General features: G+C 43.3%; 1 protein-coding gene across 1 annotated transcript in view; it reads left to right on the forward strand.

Annotated features, from left to right (window-relative positions):
- Positions 1 to 7,594: 7,594 nt before the first annotated feature.
- LOC120849053 (formimidoyltransferase-cyclodeaminase-like) overlaps positions 7,595 to 18,635 on the forward strand; it is a 47,996-nt gene continuing 36,955 nt past the window's right edge. The window contains exons 1-2 of the mRNA XM_040221143.2: positions 7,595 to 7,932; positions 12,205 to 12,388. Of these exons, the coding sequence (XP_040077077.1) occupies positions 7,876 to 7,932; positions 12,205 to 12,388 (241 nt within the window). The 5' untranslated portion in view covers positions 7,595 to 7,875. The remainder of the gene's footprint in view (positions 7,933 to 12,204; positions 12,389 to 18,635) is intronic.

Here is an 18,635-nt window from a genome sequence, read left to right on the forward strand (position 1 = left end):
GCCGGCGCCGGCGTCTGAATCAGGTGAATAAAGACGATATTCTGATATTGCATTTGTTTGAAATATAATGAGTTTCAGACACTTATAAGAATTAATAGTAGGGTGCGATGCAAAATATGGTTTATCGAAAGTCCGGGCGTCGATCGAGATGATCGTCTGCTAAAAGATCGTAATGCACCCGTGGGAAAAGCACTTCAGGGCTGTGTTCCAAAATTTACTCGATCCGACTCCGGAGTAAAAGTTTCGTACCGTGGCGTTCCAAAACTTACTCGAGCTTACTCGATGACGTCAGAACTCGCGTTCCAGAAGCGGGTTGTTCCGGTTGTTCACTCCGGAGTAATTACTCGCGCTACCCTCCTCGATCGGGGGGTAAAGTCGGATCAAATCGAGTAAATACGTCACGTGATCTGTTCGTCGTCTGCTTTCTGCGCCGACAGCCGTCGAAGCTCGCTTGCTCCGTTGGTTTTGGTGGCGGACGTTCGAAATGACAAAGAATTAGGTGCAGCATGTGTGGTTATTGCGATTTGCTGTTGTCAACGCAGGGATTGACTGCATTACATCCAGACCGTCCACCTTCCCCGGGAACGTGTACTTGTTATTATCTGAGTGCGAGCGTAAACAGGAGCTTCTCCGCATCCTCGTCCTCGGCGTTGGGGGATGCCGTAATCTCACGTTCAAGGCCGAAAATGTTTGAACTCGTTATATGATAATGTAATATTTTTGTTTCCTCCAGAGTGTGTGTAATGAGAGGATAACGTTTGTAAAGCAGTGAAGGCTTCGAAAATTTCACTGTAATCACATTCGCGTCAAAGCGAACGTGAGTTTCATAATCTGGAGAAAGCACCCTCGCGCTGGACCGCTACACCGTGTGGAATATATTTCTGCAAAACATAATCGGTGCAAATTACAATGCGTGGAATATATGCGTTTAGGGCACCGTGACTAGAATTGCAGCGATCGCGCTGATTAATAAAAACACATTTTTTTATGTCTAGCTGTAAGGAGTAAGTAATTTTGATCTCAATATACAGCTCAAAACGAAGGTGAGTAAAAGGAGCTGGTGGATCCACCTCAAAATACACCGCGTCGTCATTAACATTACCGTTCTTCGATTGCTTTCTCCATGATCAAAAGGATCGTCTGCTATTTTCTGCCATCGCTGCTGCGTTTTCTTTTTGCCGTCGCCCAAGACGAAGCCAATCCGCGTAGTATCCAGGTGATTATCCTGGCCGTTCCAAAATCGAGTCGCGGATCGTTTACTCGCGATGTCACTTGGTATTACCCGCTGACGTAGGAGGCAGGTTACTCGGGTAAGATTTGGAACATAGCCCTGGTGATCGGTAGAGATCCCAAATTTTGTTTGCGGACTCGCGCTATGGGAGGGTGCTTCGTACCTGGTTGTAACCATCGCGTGGAGAAAGATTCTTGCAGTTTCTTCAGATTTCCGCAAAACCCCAAAACGCGAAAAAACTGGATGAAAAACATAAGGTGAGTTTATTATACATTGTACTCTCATCGCGAGTTCGATGGAGATTTGCGATAAGGAAAGATGAGCATTTAAGACAAACAGACATTAAATGTTCCTCTTTCCTTATCATCTACCTACATCGATAGAGATCTTCACCGAAAGAGCACATCCACTAAATTTGATGTATACAAAAAAAAAATGCGCAATTGCGATAGACATGCAATATTTTAATAACCTGAGAACCTCAATATTAATAATAACAAACAACTTACCTCGACGATGTACGATTTGTTTCTCATGCTGGCCTGCACTACGCCGGTAATGCACTTCAGGTCGTCGTCGTAAATGATCTGCATGACGCGGGTTGATTTTACGGAATTTTCGCCTCTCTGAACAAAGCTGGGTTCTTCACAGAAAAAACAAAAAGGCGCATTGCGAAGGCATCTGCGGCCTTGGTGATGCACTTGCATGCAGCAAATCTATCGTGTCGTCTGCTACCGAAGCAAAGCGGAGTGGAATACTTCAGAAATGGCTTTCATCGTTGCAATACGATGCTGAGATGACAAGAACATCTTCATAATTAGATATCAAGAAGTTCGGTTGCTTACTAAAAATGATTTACTTACTTATAAGCAAAACTCTAGCCTCATGTGGAGTCTCCATGCATTAGTCCATAGCAACGCCCCTAGCAACGGTTTGTTTGGACCCAGACACCCTGTTGTGACGTCATCACTTACGGGGTCAATTCTTTGCGTTTTCGGGGCGCGCAAAAAAAAAAAAAAAGTTGAATTGCGCTGGAAACGAGCTGTGACGTAGTAGGGCGTAGGGCCGCTAGGGCGCTCCTCACCAGTTTCGGCTCCGCGTTTCTTCGCTGTCTGGCGCAGATGCTCTCCGCTCGCCCGAAAGCGCACCGTGCTAACCAACGCGCAAAGCGCACTGGAAACAGCACAAACGTCACGAAACACGCAATTTTTGGGACAACATTTTGTTGTCCCAAAAACTAACCAACGCGCGCGCACAGAAACAAAAAAAAAAAAAACAAAAAAAAAAAAAAACAAGATTTTTTTTTTTGCTAGGCGATTTATTATGGTATCGGAAGACTACACAATTAATGTTTTGCTACAGAGTCACGTATATTTTTAATAAAGCCAAAAAAACGCAACTGCTCAAAACCGAAACCGAAACCTCCGTACGGAGGTCGGAGAGAGAGCCGGAAGTCTCATGGCACCGCTCAACGTGTGCTTCTTTTTTTCTCGCGAAGCAGACGAAATGCGTTGCGGGAACCTTTCGCCGTGCGATTCCTTTGCAGTTATATGTTTGTTCCGCTCGCTTTTCTGTACTTCAAGATGAGTTGTTTTGTACATTAATTAGTGTTGGAAATTAGTAGTGACTGTCCGTGGTGAATTCCCGTGATCGGCTCCGAAAAGAATACCCCCAAGATGTTGCGTGAAGAAAATTGGGGGTTGTGTGGATATTTATACAGCATGTAGTTGGTCAGGACGAGTCACTCGCTGTAGATGAGCAATTTAGACAGTGCAGTACACCTGCTTTAAACGTGCGGAGAAAGAGCGCGCCGCGAACGCGCGGCGCTGCTATTCGCCGACTTCAGTCGCGTGAGGAGCAGACTCCAAATCTCCAAAGGCCATGCACAGGAAAGCCGGCGCTACGGGGATGAACGCGCAACTCTGGCTGATCCCCCCCCCTCTCTCTCTCTTTCTATGAAGCACAAAGAGTTTGGTCCCAGTTCCGGAAAACGGAACTGTGGCTTGTCGTGACCAGGGTGGTCGTGACCAACAAGTAAAATGATCTGTTGCCGTAACTCCAGATCTTTTTCTTTCTTTAAGAGGGGGGGGGGGGGGGGGGGGGGTTACGGCCGGTGTTTTTCGTAGTTTTTCGGGTTTATCCGAAAACACGGAACCCTAAAGATAAGCCACAAGGGGCACAAAGCGATCAAAAGGGTCCCGCGTTTGTTTCATCAACGCCTAGCGACGTTTCCTTGAAAACGTCTGTCGATCTCTTTCTATGCACGCTGTGGTCACCGGCATCTGGATGGTATGGATTCATGGTTTTGCGCAAAAAAGACGTACACAAGAGAGAGAGAAACAAACACGAGCGCAACTTACAACTGTATTGAGGAAGCCTTTAGAAAACATACAGATATATCGTCGACTTCAATGCCGGATCCACGCATGCACGATATATCTGTATGTTTTCTAAAGGTTTCCTCAATACAGTTGTAAGTTGCGCTCGTGTTTGTTTCTCTCTCTTGTGTCCGTCTTTTTTGCGCAAAATTATGATTCCAAACGTTCACCCACTCGCCCAACAACAAACTATTTTACATCTGGATGGTAGCCTGGCTTGCCGAACCTTCGGTGGTTTCCATAAGGCCTGTTGCAAGCTCGGGCCCGAGATTATTTTAAACGTTCCTTGAGTGGAGCGAGTGCAGACCGCAGGTAGTGCGGTCTGCACAACGCTCACGATTATTTTGTTTTTGTTTTTTTTTGTTGGTGAATGGGTTTGTAAAATGTTGTCCACAAGATGGGTTTCAACGAAATGATATAAACCTGCACATCTGAAGGGCGCAATTTCAAGCCAAGGCTTTTTATGGTTGCATTAAATAAAATTCGTGAATCATGATAAATATTTTTTAAAAATCTTTGGTGGTTCTTTCTCGTACTCTGTATTCCATGGTGTCGAATCGATGCAAGATGGAGGAAGCAAACTAGAAAACTTATATTTCAATATTTGGGTAGAAATGGAAAGAAAGGTTGAGGGTACCGGTTTTGGGAGACCAACACAAGGTGAGCCAGATGGCGCGTTGACTCTTCGAAGTGTGACTGCATAAACAGTTCTTTTATCAGATAGCGATCTAATGTAGCACGAAGGTGTAATGAGATGGTGGATAGCTTTAGTAAACATATTGAGTTAACCCAAGAAAAAAAAATGGTAAAGATATGAAAACACCTGTTTATGTGTAAGTCCAGATGCAGCCGATGTTACAAGCAAAATCATGTGGCCCTGAACGGACCTTGCGCTGCACCAGCGCAAGTGCTTGGCAAGCACGCCGAAAACGTGGAGCTCGCGCTTGCATCGGCTGATTTCACAGATTTCACATGACGTCAACCCGCCATTTTGTTGTTAGTTTTTTTTTTCAAATAAATTTACTAATTTGAAGGATCACATCGCAACCTGTTGAGGGTGTTGAGGAGGTGTCCGCGTGGTAAGACATAAGCTTCTCTGCTTTATGCATTTGAGGGGTCATGTAAATCCTCGAAATGCTCGTCTTCGGCACACGCGTCCAGGGGCGGATATAGAGGGGGGAGTTCTGGATGTCCTGAACCCCTTCCTGATTTCTGAATGTGTAAAATTTAGGGCGTAAAACGAACGAGAGGGGAAGAGGGTTCCTAAACATATGGTACGCTGACCATCGCCTGACCCCCCCCCCCCCCCTCTCTCAGGAAATTCCTGCATCCGCACCTGCACACGACAGACAGCTCACAACAACAAAATGGTGTACAAAATTACGCCAGTCAAAACACCTCACGGTTTTCAGTTGTGCATGACATGTGAGAGCCCAACTACCCAGAAAACAATTTGCGGCTCGAAATTCCTTTTCTTTCCGCCCGAAAACCGCCGATCGAGAACTGGCCGTTTTGAGTTGCCCTCATTCTCTTCTCCGTGGTCATGTGCCGCCTTCTATATGGTTTAGACACAACCACCAATCATGATCGAAGTCGCAGGCCATCGAAGGCACACACTCAATACTAAAAATAGACTAAAAATATGAAACTTTTTTTTTATGGTTTCTAAAAAACTGCAAAAACGTTGATTGAAAAAAAAAAAAAAAAAAAGCTGCACAGTTATGTGACTTTTGATAAGCTCTAGTAAAGTGGTAATTTGAGCTAGCTGGTACATCACTAAGATTAAACAGCGCACAAAACGTCGGAGGAACTTCTCTGACGTTTTGGGCGCTGTTTAGTGACTTCGGATAACTTCCTCCTCCTTTTTATTTCTCCTTTACCCCAGTCCAGTTTCAGTTTCGGTTTCAAGCAGTTGCGTTTTTTTTTTTACTTTATTAAAAATGAATTTACCGCTGTAGCAAAATATTCATTGGGTAGTCTACTGACACCATAATGGATCAAAGGCATGGTGGTCCACTAGCATTTATTTTGGCAAAATTAAGGCGCATATCTTTCATTCATTTCTCATGTAACAGTGGAACCGTGGCAAACCAATACTGTGTTATTTGATGACAAAAAAGAAAAAGAAGACTTTCCTGAAAGAGGTTGCACGACCTCTTTTGCGTTCTCAACAGCGTTCAACAATATAAAACAAGTTTTTGGGTTTTTGTCAAAAATTTTTTTTTTTTCTGTGTAAATTAAAAATAACCCGCTAGGTAGCACGAGTCACCTCTTATTTAAAACTTATTAGTTGTAGTTCACAATCAAATGACGCCATATGCAGAGCCGTATATGTAGAGAGTTTGGTCCACTGATCTCAATGACAATTGCTGGATCGCGCTTGCCGCTCCCGCAAGTGAAGCCACCGGGCCTCACTCGCTTGGGATACGATTTGCCGTTTTTGCTAGCCTTTGCTGCGGTTTTCCAGCGTGCTGACGACACGTTTTCTACTCGTTCGTCGTCATTCGCCGAAGAAGTTTTTTGAAGACTCTGTGTATTGTTGAGACTTGCCGTTGTGAACACGTGGAAAAGTTTACGAAAGTGCAGTGTCGCAGGAAAAAGGCACAACGCGTCGAAAGGAAGGGCTGGCGGCGTGTTCAAAGCATCCTTGGCACGCCGAAGTGCCGCGTCTCTGTGCCTTCGCGCGCTTGGATACCGACCAAGAACCGACGCCGTGTGAATGTGTTTAGCGAGTGCAATGTGCGTGAAGCCGTGTCAAAAGGTACAACTCGTCGAAAACGTGTCGCCGGTGTCGCGGCGTGATCAAAGCTTCCTTGGCACGCCGAGTGATGCATCTTTGTGCCTTCGCACGCTTGGATACCGGTCAAGAATTGACGCCGCGCCAAAGTTCTGAACGTGTGTCGCGCGTAGATGCCTTTAGATCATTTATATATATCGGCCACGGAGTTCTGGATCGTCCAGCTGTTCCGGTGAGTTGCTATCAATAAAAGGGGGAGATCTGTACGTGTTCTTATGTACTATATTAACCATGGCTATGTCCCAAATCTACTCTAATAGATTCCGTGGGAGCACGAATAGGGCAACGTTGTGGAGCCAAGGGGGTTTTCGAAAGCAAAAGTACAAGACGACGAGAATGAAAATCTTTGAAGCGCGGCCGATATGGTCGTGTGCAATTTGTTGACCAATTACAATTAGGCGAGCCGCGCTCAAACGTCAAGTGGAATTAAGTGGGTTGATAATAAGCCAGCACTGATCAGTGATGAGGAGCTGTTGTGCACGGTATTGTGGAAATCGTCTAAGGACGAAAAAAAGACGTACCTTCTCCCCATCTTCCGTCGCTAGTAAACGCTGGATTAAGCTCGTTCCTAAACCGCGAGAGGAAAAGACGCTGATCCAGAGGCACGAACAGCTTCACGCACATTGCACTCGCTGAACACATACACACGGCGTCGGTTCTTGGTCGGTATCCAAGCGTGCGAAGGCACAGAGACGCGGCACTTCGGCGTGCCAAGGATGCTTTGAACACGCCGCCAGCCCTTCCTTTCGACGCGTTGTGCCTTTTTCCTGCGACACTGCACTTTCGTAAACTTTTCCACGTGTTCACAACGGCAAGTCTCAACAATACACAGAGTCTTCAAAAAACTTCTTCGGCGAATGACGACGAACGAGTAGAAAACGTGTCGTCAGCACGCTGGAAAACCGCAGCAAAGGCTAGCAAAAACGGCAAATCGTATCCCAAGCGAGTGAGGCCCGGTGGCTTCACTTGCGGGAGCGGCAAGCGCGATCCAGCAATTGGGTTTGCTTCTCGCGACCACCGCCAGGGTATTATTTCCGGCTTCTGGTTGGTCACATTCGAATTTCTGAAGACGCCCTGGAACACGCCCAGGAACACGCCCAGCCCGCTTTTGGCCAATGGCGCCGCTTCATTTGTCTCCTATACTTCCCAACGAATGGCCAAACTCTCTACATACACAGCTCTGGCCATATGACTATTGGTCCATCCAGACACCAACTCGTGAAATTTGACCTACTTGGGCGAATACTATTTTTCTTAGCTCGGACGTCACAGAGATTCGAGCACTTCGAGGGTGAAAAAGTAAACGCACTCAAACACGGCGCAGGCAGCGCGCGGCGCGGCGGCTGGCGGCGCAGCACGGCGGTGGCTACCGCGCCAGCAGCAGACGATAACAGTCTTCCATCGGTTTCAGTTAGAAATCAGTGGTTCGAGGACAGAGTTCAAGCGCTGCACGCACCAAGGGCTCCAACATGCGCACCAAAATCGTCGAATGCGTCCCAAACTTCTCGGAGGGTCAAAGCGAAGAGGTAAGCGAGGCGCTGAAATCACCACTGTCAAAGCGGATGAGCCCCCCTTTGAGCGCGCTTTGCGAATCGGTAAGCGTTCTTGCTCTCACGAATCGCATTCTACTGACTCGAAACACACCGCCGTCCGACCTGGCTCTGCGGGAGCGCCTATGGGCTCCCCGTTAGCGCCTCCGCCGTGCACTGGACGTGCTCTTGAACTTTGGTCGTGCCAACATCTGTCACAGCGGACCACATTTCGGAACAGTTACTTTCCTTCTTGCGAGACATTTTTCATCTGTGTACGCATTGGGAGGAACATTGCGTGCTTTGATTACATCGTTTGAACGGACCTATGAGTTGATTTTCACCTTCTTCGGCTAACTATAACCTGCTCTACTCAGGATAATAATTTAATGAATTCAAGCATGGGACAGGCATTAGTTTTTGTTCACGCGCGTTGTCTTTTGCGAAGAGGCAAGTTATAAAAGGCTCGAATTTCTTCCTATTTACTATCCGTTTTCTCCCAGACGGAAGGTCGCGTCTCTTATCTAAACAAAGAGCACAATGGTTATCTATATAATCCACTTAGTGGGCGATAGAACAATACAATTGGTACAAGCAAAACAAGAAACGAAAAAAAAAAAAAATGCTGCGGCCACACCATATGCATCGCACAAAGCGAAATAAATGCGTTAAAAAGAGCCTCCTTTTTGTACCTGGTCGCTTTATAACACCGTCAATGCGACAAAGCTACATTAATGGGTGTCACATGTGCGATGGGCATAGGCCCAAATTTTATGTCTGAAGTGTGTGTGGGGTTCACTTGAAGCATACATTCCAAAGTCCCTCGGAGCTTCCCTGGCTGGTCGATGATAAAGTCACTGAATCCTGGGAAAGTAACGCCAAGCTCCGCGTGTGGTCGCCATCTTGGTCCATGAAATGAGCAATTTCTCCTTGACCCCGCCGTTCTTGGTGAGCCTATCTAGATTCGCTGGTGACGGGTAGCTTTATTGAGTCGTTTTTTGTATACCGAGATTTTGCTAACCACACACCGGCGAAACAGCCGTACACGTTCGTACCACCACCAGATGCTGTGTCGGTGCTTGGAGGCACTGAAAAGTAAGTTTAGTGTCTTGAAATGCGCAAAAAGAACAATATAATTGTAAGAGATCCATGGAGATGGGCCTGATTAATAAGTTGATCGCATACAAAGTGCCAACGACTCTTATATTGAAAAGGAACGCTTCCAGTACGATGATGCTTCATGATGATCTTGGTGCGACTGGTTTAGAACGACCCCCTGAAAGCTTCGAAGATTTAAATGGACCAAGATGGCAATTTCCATGGCAACGTAGGCCGATTAGCCAATCGCCTTGCGAGGTTTTGGACGTCTGTATGTTAGTATCCGTTTGTGTCCGGCTAGCAGGTAGGGAAGGCAATGGTGCTACTTTCCCAGGATCCAGTGACTTTAGTCGATGAGACAGTGGTTGGCAGCAGGTCCACATGTGTTCCAGACTAGTCATTTTGCCTGCTGCATCTGTGCCTGTGGGCCAAAGCTGAAGCAAGACACTGTCCAGGTTTTGCCTGCGCAGTGTGCCAAGCTCACTGTAACGATGGTCTTGTAGTATTGTCTACAAACATAGGTTTTGTCCCAATGCTTTCAGCTAGATGTTGATCAACGCTGACACATGAACTTTGCTATGGTCACATACTGTTCAGCCAGGAAGAAAACAGTGAGTAGTGCACAAAAATCGGTTCATGTGAGAACCTTACCTGAGGCACGCAACTGACCAGAGGCTTAAATGATGCGGTTTGAGTAACTTTTGCTTCTTCTTTGCCCAGTATTAAATTGAACCTACATCGAAGATGCCACATAATATTCTCAGTTAAATATGCTAACTATAGTACCCTAGTGTCACAGACTTCATACCTGACCAGCATGATGCTGACGAGCATTTTTTTTTAGACAACAACACAATATTTAAAGATAAAAAACTGCAAGCATTGGTATGTCTGCAGTCTCTGTGACGTCTAGTGCATTGCAGAACTGCCAGAAAAATAAGATGCACCTCTGATAACGACATTCAGGGTGTTCCCCCAAAAAACGTACTGTGTTTTTTAATCGCAAACATAAAGTATGCATCCTTGAATGCGCAGATTATGCCCAAATGTAGTGCTAGCAATTCGTTCTAAAGCTATGGAGCTTCAGAACAAACTGTTACCTTATGAAAAAGTTACAAGCAATTTTTGGAAACTTTCAGTGGTAAAATGATGCCCAACAGAGCCCATGAATGCATGGGGCTCAGTGGTGGCACAAACTACCAAGAGATAATTTTCCTATTGAAAGTTTCAGAAAATCACTTAGAACCTTTGAATAAAGTTGCAGTTACTTCTGAAAATTTGGCACCTGGTCCAGATTGCTAGCGCTACGTTTGGGCAGAGATTGAGTGTTTGGGGAGGCATACTTCTTTGCAGTGAAAAAAACTAGATTTTTCTTTTGTTGGGGGGGACGTGGTTTCCATATGCATGTCCCCATAGAGGAGGGTGCATCTTATCATACAGCAGCATTTAAAGATGCCAGAGAATTTCTCAATTATTTAGACAGTTAACGAGTAGAGAATTGTGTACAAAGCGCAAGTAGACCTTGGTTGAGCCAGCATATTGACCAGAACAGATGATGGCATCGTTTGATCTTAGGACTGGAGCCATAGCAAAGCCACTTACATGAAAGCAGGACAACTTTATTCTTGGCACTGGTTCTCCTAAAGCAATGCTCTTCATAGATTACTTTGGTATTGCATGAGAAGGTACGAGATAGTTTTCTTTACTGTTGTGTTGCACGTGGGCATCACATGACACTTTTTTTTTTTATCACAAATGAAATGAAAAGGTGAGGACAATCTCACCAACATCAGTTTGAAAATTTTCAGCTGTGATTTATAGTAAAATGTGTTGTTCACACTCATTCACTGTACCCTTGAGGGGCTCAAAAGGATTAAAAAATGGGAGAAAAATCAAGAAAGGTATAATGTCGTAGAATCTTTAGACTTGTGACATTTATGAAACTATAAAAAAAAAAAAGGACACCGTAAAGGAAATTTATCAAAATAGAGAGAGTAGTTATCCAGGTAAAATGAAACTGTATGCCAACTTTTGAACGAATTAGCATGCATGCTCACCTACACTTCTATTTGTCTCTGGATGAACCTTATGTTTTATAGCATTTCTAACAATCTTTACATTACGGGTCTTTGTGTTGTTATATATTGAGACATTTGTTGTAAAGTATTTTAAATAATATTAGTAGTAAAACCCCTCGCATACCTGTCCACGTTGTCTTGCAGTGATTTTCTCTTCTGCTCTAACAGCACTGAAGAATCACTTCCTCTAAATTCTAACAAATGCTTTGAAAAAATTGTGACCCCAAAGTTTAATTTGTCGAGGACAAAAGTATGAGCGGTTTCATACCTAATGTTGGGCACCTTTGTTGTAGGAAACTGAAAAGTGGTTTGTGGTGCACATCGCCACATCTGTTCGCATATGTACGCCAAAGTAATTCCTCATTGAAACGCTGCTGCTTGTACCGAGCCCCCAGACACTCTCAAGGCCTGCAGCAGACCATGGTGTTGATCAGTGCTGTTCGGGCGTAAAAAATATCTTTACGCAAATAAACCGATTAACAGGGCACATCGAAACTTTTCACAAGTGTGTTTTTAGGTGGCAAATTGATCATACTTAAATTTTACCAACATATACATATCAGGAAAAAAAATTCAAGCCTCAAAAAGTCTGTTTTTTTTTATTCTTTGCACACGGACGAAAATGGTAACAACTGCCTGGTTGAAACTGCTACTCACATAAACATGCAGATCTGCTGGATCTGCTTTCAAGCATTCATATCGAAGAAGCTTTCACGTTTTTGCTGTAGGTTGTGCTATCTCTGGCTAGCAGCATCAACCAGAAGATTTTCACCGTTTTCCTTCCGGTGCATGGGGAAAAAAGCAGGATATTTTAGGCTTAAATTCTTTTGCCTACAACCTGCACCAATAAAGTTTGAGTATGACAAATGCATTACCTACAGACACGTTTGTAAAAGGTTTCATCGCACACCGTTCATTTGTTTATAAAAAAAAAAAAAAAAAATTACTCCCAACCAGCGCTTGGAAACACCTGCACGTGTGTGGACTGGCCTTCAACCCGCCTTGCGAAGCTTTTTGTCTGGGGACACTTAACATTGTGTTGGATATAAGATTGAAATAAATTCAATTGAATCGATACGGTAACATGACCCAGGTGATCGAAGAGATCTCCAAGGCCATCCGGGAGACGAGCGGAGTGTCCCTCCTGGGCGTGGACCCTGGGCCTTCGACCAACCGGACGGTGTACACCTTTGTCGGGTCCCCGGACGCCGTCATACAAGGAGCCCTCAATGCTGCCAGAGTGGCCCACAACCGCATTGACATGACCAAGCACAAAGGTGCAGTCTTTCGGGATGTCTAGCGATGCTATTCTCTGGTGGACTTAAAGGTGCAACTAACGAGGAAGAGACACATACAATATGGACTGGCGCTAACTTTCAACTTATTTAATAGAGGCAGTTAAACCAGCACACATGCGTAAGCACTTTTGCCTGTCTTGCCAAACCCTTGTGATGAAAGCTGTCAGGGAACATTTGTATCACTTCAACAATGTGTCTACACAAGACCGTCTGAAAAAAGAAACTTCCTCGTCATTTAGTAAAATCGGGGGAAATCTTGCAGTACACTGCATGCGGTGAGGATTTAGAATAAACCAAATTTATTAAAAGAGCAAATGACAAAACTGAAGGGTAGTTGAAGCGTAATTTATCAAATCCCTAGGTGACAACTGCGTCAGAACGGCTTTGATTTTACTAAATGACAAGCAAGTTTCTTTTCTAGATGTTTTTGTGTAGACACATTTTTGAACTGATATGAATGTTTCACGATAGCCTTTATAACAAGGTGTTGACAAGATAGGCAAGAGTGTTTACGCATGTGTGCTGGTTTGACTGCCCTGATAGAAAGTCGGCGCCAGTCCCTGTTGTATGTGTCTCTTCCTCGTCCGTGTTCATTGCACTTTTAAGTCCACTAGATCATAATTAACCAACTAGCCCAATTCAAAGTTTTAATTCTGCAAATCTCTGCTCTGCCTTTAAAGTCTCGGGGGGGGGGGGGAACGAACCTGGCAATTTGACTCGAATCAATTTGTCTTGAAACACGCATACCGTGACAAACTTTTCTTGTTTGCATCCTTAAACTGTTCCTGGTTGCGGCACTGTTGCCAAGTGGCTTCACAGTGCGGGAGCTTTTCTTTTTAACTTTTCCACTCACTGCTACAAGGGTCATTCATGGTTGACCTGAACTTATATTCCTACAAAGATAATGAATAATCCCACAATCTTTAAACTATGTCGGTGTTTAACTATTCCCCCTGTGTGTCCCATCACTTCTGCCATGGTTTGGGCAGCCCCGATTCCTTTAGCGTCGAAAGGACTGGGCTGCGTGACTGCAGTTGGACAAACGTGTCTGTGCAGTTTGTTTGTCACTGGCTGTCGTCCTTCGCCAAACTGTTGACACCATTCATACACTCTTGTCTGTGACGACGTTTATCCCCCGTACTGTGCTTGCAGTCTCATCAATATTTCAGCCGATTTAACTTTCTCCTTCACCATAAATTTGATTAAGCACCGCTGCTCCACAGCTACAGACGGATTGCTCACCGTCATAATAGCTGGAACTGCTGCGCATGTGTCCACTACATTATTCTGTGCAAGGGATATATTCAAAAAGGCAGATGTTATTGCCCTCTGCAAGTTTCATTATGCATTATGTTATTAGAAACCTGGCATCGTAATGATATTGATGTTTTGAAAATTTCTAGATAGTGTAGCTTATTCTTGAACCATACTATTCACTGGGGTGGTGTGGTGTGTTTACTAATTAAGGACACAGTTAACTGTGAACTGTACGTTGTCAGATTATTCATGTATTACCCAGGACTATGAAGTATTAACAGTGCTTGCGAAAGTAAAATTATAAGTGTGTTTTATCGGCCACCAGATGGAAATAGCAAGCTCTTTTTGGAACTTTTTAAAACATACCTTCGATTTGTCAGTGATAATAATTATACCGCAATTTATGGTGGTGATTTTAATACTGACATGTTGAAAGATACTATATTAGAAAGGGAAATGAATATCATCATGGAAACCAATGGATGTATTAACACAATAAATATTCCAACTAGAGTCACTGTAAGCTCTGAAACATTAGTTGATCAATTTATTAGTAATGCCTATAGTACAATTATAAAATCAGGGTTATAAGCTACTGTCACATACGCTTTGGGACACCAAGTCTGAAGAAAAACTGCCTCCAGGCCGACAGAGCTGCCAGCTCACAGGGACGCGACAGCGCGACTAAGTCCTTCAGGAAATGCTTCAGCCGGCGAAGGTTGGGTCAAGACGCATCACTGGCTGTAGCCAGGAACCGACTCCCCACACCCCTTTGAGTGGCTCCTAATTAAGCCCCTCATTGCCACGAAAGTTGGAATCTTGGGGGATCGAGCAACCCGCTTTCCCCAAAAGGAGGGCGAGGGGGATAGTGCGCTGGCGTCGTGTATTGACCCGTTAGTCAACTATTTATTTTAATTTCGGTTTCAGTTTTCAACGTTACACTACCATTTAAGTGACCACCTTTTGATAATCATGTGTTTGAAAGCAAGAAACCTTAATCAAATTATAAATAATGTATCGTACCCGTTTCAACATATATATGACCAGAAGGTTGGATGCTTTCAGACAAGAGATTGCAGAAACCAATTGGTGTGATATGTTTGGTTCAGAAGATGTTGATGAATTCTATGGACATTTCTTAAAATTATTTAAAAGCATTTATAGTCATCATTTTCCATACTAAATGTTTAAAGCATCTAGAAAAATCAGGAAACCGTGGATAACATCGGATTTACTTGAAAGAATGAAAACAAAGAATGCGATGTACTAAATATTTGTTAAATCTACAGACCTGCGAAGTCTGCAGTCGTTTAATAATAATAATAATAATAATAATAATAATAATAATAATAATAATAATAATAATAGTAGTAATAATGATCCTTGCAAATAAATAGAATTCAGAAATGCTCATTTTATCTTTCTTGAACCTGTTACAAATGCTGAGGTGTTTCATACATTTATGCAATTATGAAAACAGCTCTAGCTGTGACTGCAATGATATGCAAATACGCCCATTAAAGTTTCTTATTGAGATAATGGTGTCATATCGTACATAACTCATGTTTTCAACCTTTGCTTTTCGTCTGGAGTATTTTCTATGGCGATGCAGGTGGCAAAAGTGTCTGTCCTTCACAAAAAAGGAGATAAAAATAATTCCAGCAATTATCGACCGATTTTTATTCTCCTCTTATTTTCTAAAGGCCTCGAGAAAGTAATACAGTCCCTTCTTGTGCAATTTGTGAATAAGCGTGAGTTACTGTCATCCTTACTGTTTGGTTTGAGAAAAAAAAAGTTCCCCAGAATTAGCCCCTTTGTCCCGGAAAGAATATATATTACAAAATTTTGCGGGAAAAATAACTGTTTAAGGGGTGTTTGTAGATTTTACTAAAGCCTTTGATTTTGTGGATCATAACATCCTGCTTTGCAAACTTGAGTATTATGGTATTCGAGAGATGCCGTTATCACTCCTAAGTTTATAATTGAATCACCGCTTCCAATATATTAACATTAGTGGTAATTCTTCTGATAAAGAAAGTATTATTTCAGGGGTTCCACAAGGAAGTATTTTAGGGCCCCTTCTTTTTAACCTATATAAACAATATTTTGAATATAAACTCTGTTGCAAAATTTGTAATTTATGCAGACGACACTAGCATATTTCTTTCCTTTTTAAACGGCGATGAACTTGTAGATGCTGCTCAATTTACTTTGTCAAGGTTGGCGGCTTGGGCAAGGGAAAATGGACTATGTATTAACACTGAAAAGACAAAGGTTATTTCATTTGGTCCGAAAAATATATAAATTTTTATGTCGAGGCCTATGATTTTTGGGTCAAGTCCGATGGGGATCCTGGATAATTTTAAAACACTCTGTCTTCTTGTCTGAAAATATGTCTTGGGACAGCCACGTTAATTATTTGGTTTCCAAATTGTCACGTGTTGTTGGTTTAACATACCGCCACAGCCAAATTCTACATGCTTGCGTGAAAATAATTATTGAATATTCTTTGTTTTACTCGCTGAGTTATTGCAACCTTGTCTGGGGCACAACCGTGGCATCCAGCCTGAACAAAATTTACCTAGTTTGTTGAGAGCCATCTTCAATGCACCTTATGACTCCCATATAGTAGAGACAATGTTTAGTAATTTCATATGTTAAAAATTCATAACCTTTCTGATTATAAACTTCTAATCACCATTAAAAATGAAACAAAAAAGAATGTGTTCTTTTAAACGAGATAGCTGCACTAGAAAAAAAATAATATGGTTTACTTGACCTGCATACTGAATATTAGAAGGTTCCCACATGCAGGTCAAATGATGGGCAGCAAAGAAGCTTCTCTATTTAATTCCTAAGCTTCTAAACAGCTTTGGAGAAAAAAAAAAAAAACAACAGAAATCTAGAAACAATATTTCCCAAAGAGTTGGGTAGCATCTTTTCACATATTTGAACTTTCTGTGTCTTGTTTCTGCTATTTCAATTGGCTAGTGCATAATGTTCTGTCTATGATTGTTCTTTCTTTTCATTGTACGAAAACTGTTGTTCAGTGGCTGCCGATGGGGCTGAGGGCCAGTCAAGCTTCTTTGTTGAAGCTTTTTCCTTTTTGCTCCTCCATTTCTTTCTTTAAATGGAAATATAAATTATTATATGTGTTCTGCGATTCTTTATGAAAAAAAAAAAGTCTTGGTCATCCATGGTCGATCCTTGTAAATGGACTGTTTTTATGGGCTGTTCACAGCGTGGTCGTTGAGTTTATTTCAGCTGGTGGGGTGACATTGTCTCAAAGTTAGAACTGGGGAAGCCAGCGTCAGATGTACCAGTGTTTTATATTTTAAAAAAAACTTCACTTCAGGCAACGTCTTAGGGTTGGTCAGGGAATTTCGATAAAATAGTTGTGGGAAGCCGTGAACGGTCGGAGATCTTAAAAACATAATTTTGGCAGACACCCAGGTTTTTGGGTCTTTGGGCACAACGGGGGCTCGGGGGCTTGTCCTGGCCGTCTCTTGTCTTATCTCTAGCCGCTGTTGAGGGTGTTTGTGGGTTTTTACAAGCAGCAGTAACCAGGCACTGCCCTTGAAGATAGCAGCTCGGGGAGGGAGTAATAAAAGGGACAGATACAGTCCGGGTTCGTGAACCTGTTGCATTTCTCCCTTGTGTGTTTTAGCCCAGACAGCTAGGTCATTAACGAGAGATAAATGAAGAAAAAGGAAGTTGGTATGATGGGGGAAGACAGGTTCAAGGTCTCTCTCATTTCATCACCTGTTTACTCCTGACCTATTTCTGTCATCATATGGGAAGATATTGGTTTGCTGCTAAAACTTGGGGTTCCCAATGAAATTTTGTCCGAATAATTATTTTGGCATTCCAGCATAAAATATTGGAAAGGAAACTCATCATTTAAGCAGTACTACCTTGGTAGTTGGCAGTAATTTCTCATCCGTCGTGGCCCTCTCGACTCGATTCAATCGTGTCGCCAACAAGCATATATTCTGCCCACATTTAACATACTCATTTGCAAGGGGAACAACAGAACGAGCCTGCGACAGAAATGACAGCTTTGGGGAATATTTGTTGGACTATGCATTAATTGGGTCCCTAGATGTCTCGGGTGGGGGAGCTTTTCTGCTGTGGAAGAGCTTTCCCTAAAGATGAATTGGACCACGAGAGGCACGTTCTTGGCACCAAGAAGGAACCAATCGGATCAAAATAACAGCGCAAGCGGGGGTTACACACAAACACACGTCACCACCTCCATACCAACTCGCCGAAGCCTCCGTTTTGTCTAACCGGATCAGGCGAGGGGCACACTACAAAAGCTAGACGTTCATACCCTTCATTCAATGTCTCACCAATGATTTAAGAAGGATATTTTTTTAGTATTCGACAAACAGCGTTGACAGCTAACATGTTCGTCAGCGTCACCAGAAATTAACCTGAGGCCGTATGTCTCATATTTTTCTGGCGCATTGTTCTTTCACTATTGGTTCGAAAAATTTTTTCCCAATTGTTATACGACCGTTTCTCTTAACACATTCATTTGAGTTCGCAAATATCGCAAAACCTTTGCTCTAGTGAAATGCAGTTCCAGGACCGCCTTATAGATGGTGCCAGCATGCCAGTGTGTTCTCTCGTCGTAGGAGATTACAAGAGCTCTTGATGCACTCGGTCATAAGCAGCCACAGCTTTAACAGTTTGTGGGAGCGAGAGTTAACTAGAACGTTTGTCAGAAAAGCCTATCACTGTTATAAACAGATCATAAGAACAGGTTGAGAAGTTTTGCCTTTAAAACTGTTTAATTTCTCATTAGCAGGTTGTATTCTGTAGCCAGCCCTTCAACAATGGGCGAAACGTGTTTCCGTAGAATTGTTACCTTGGGGTGGGGGGAATCGGCGAGTGTTTCCAGATTGGGAGACGTCGTTGCAGATTGGAGAAATTGTCGATGTGCAGGCGAGCTGGTGCGTATTAA

Source organism: Ixodes scapularis, unplaced genomic scaffold, assembly GCF_016920785.2.
Source record: "Ixodes scapularis isolate PalLabHiFi unplaced genomic scaffold, ASM1692078v2 ptg000299l_1__unscaffolded, whole genome shotgun sequence".
Taxonomy (NCBI): domain Eukaryota; kingdom Metazoa; phylum Arthropoda; class Arachnida; order Ixodida; family Ixodidae; genus Ixodes; species Ixodes scapularis.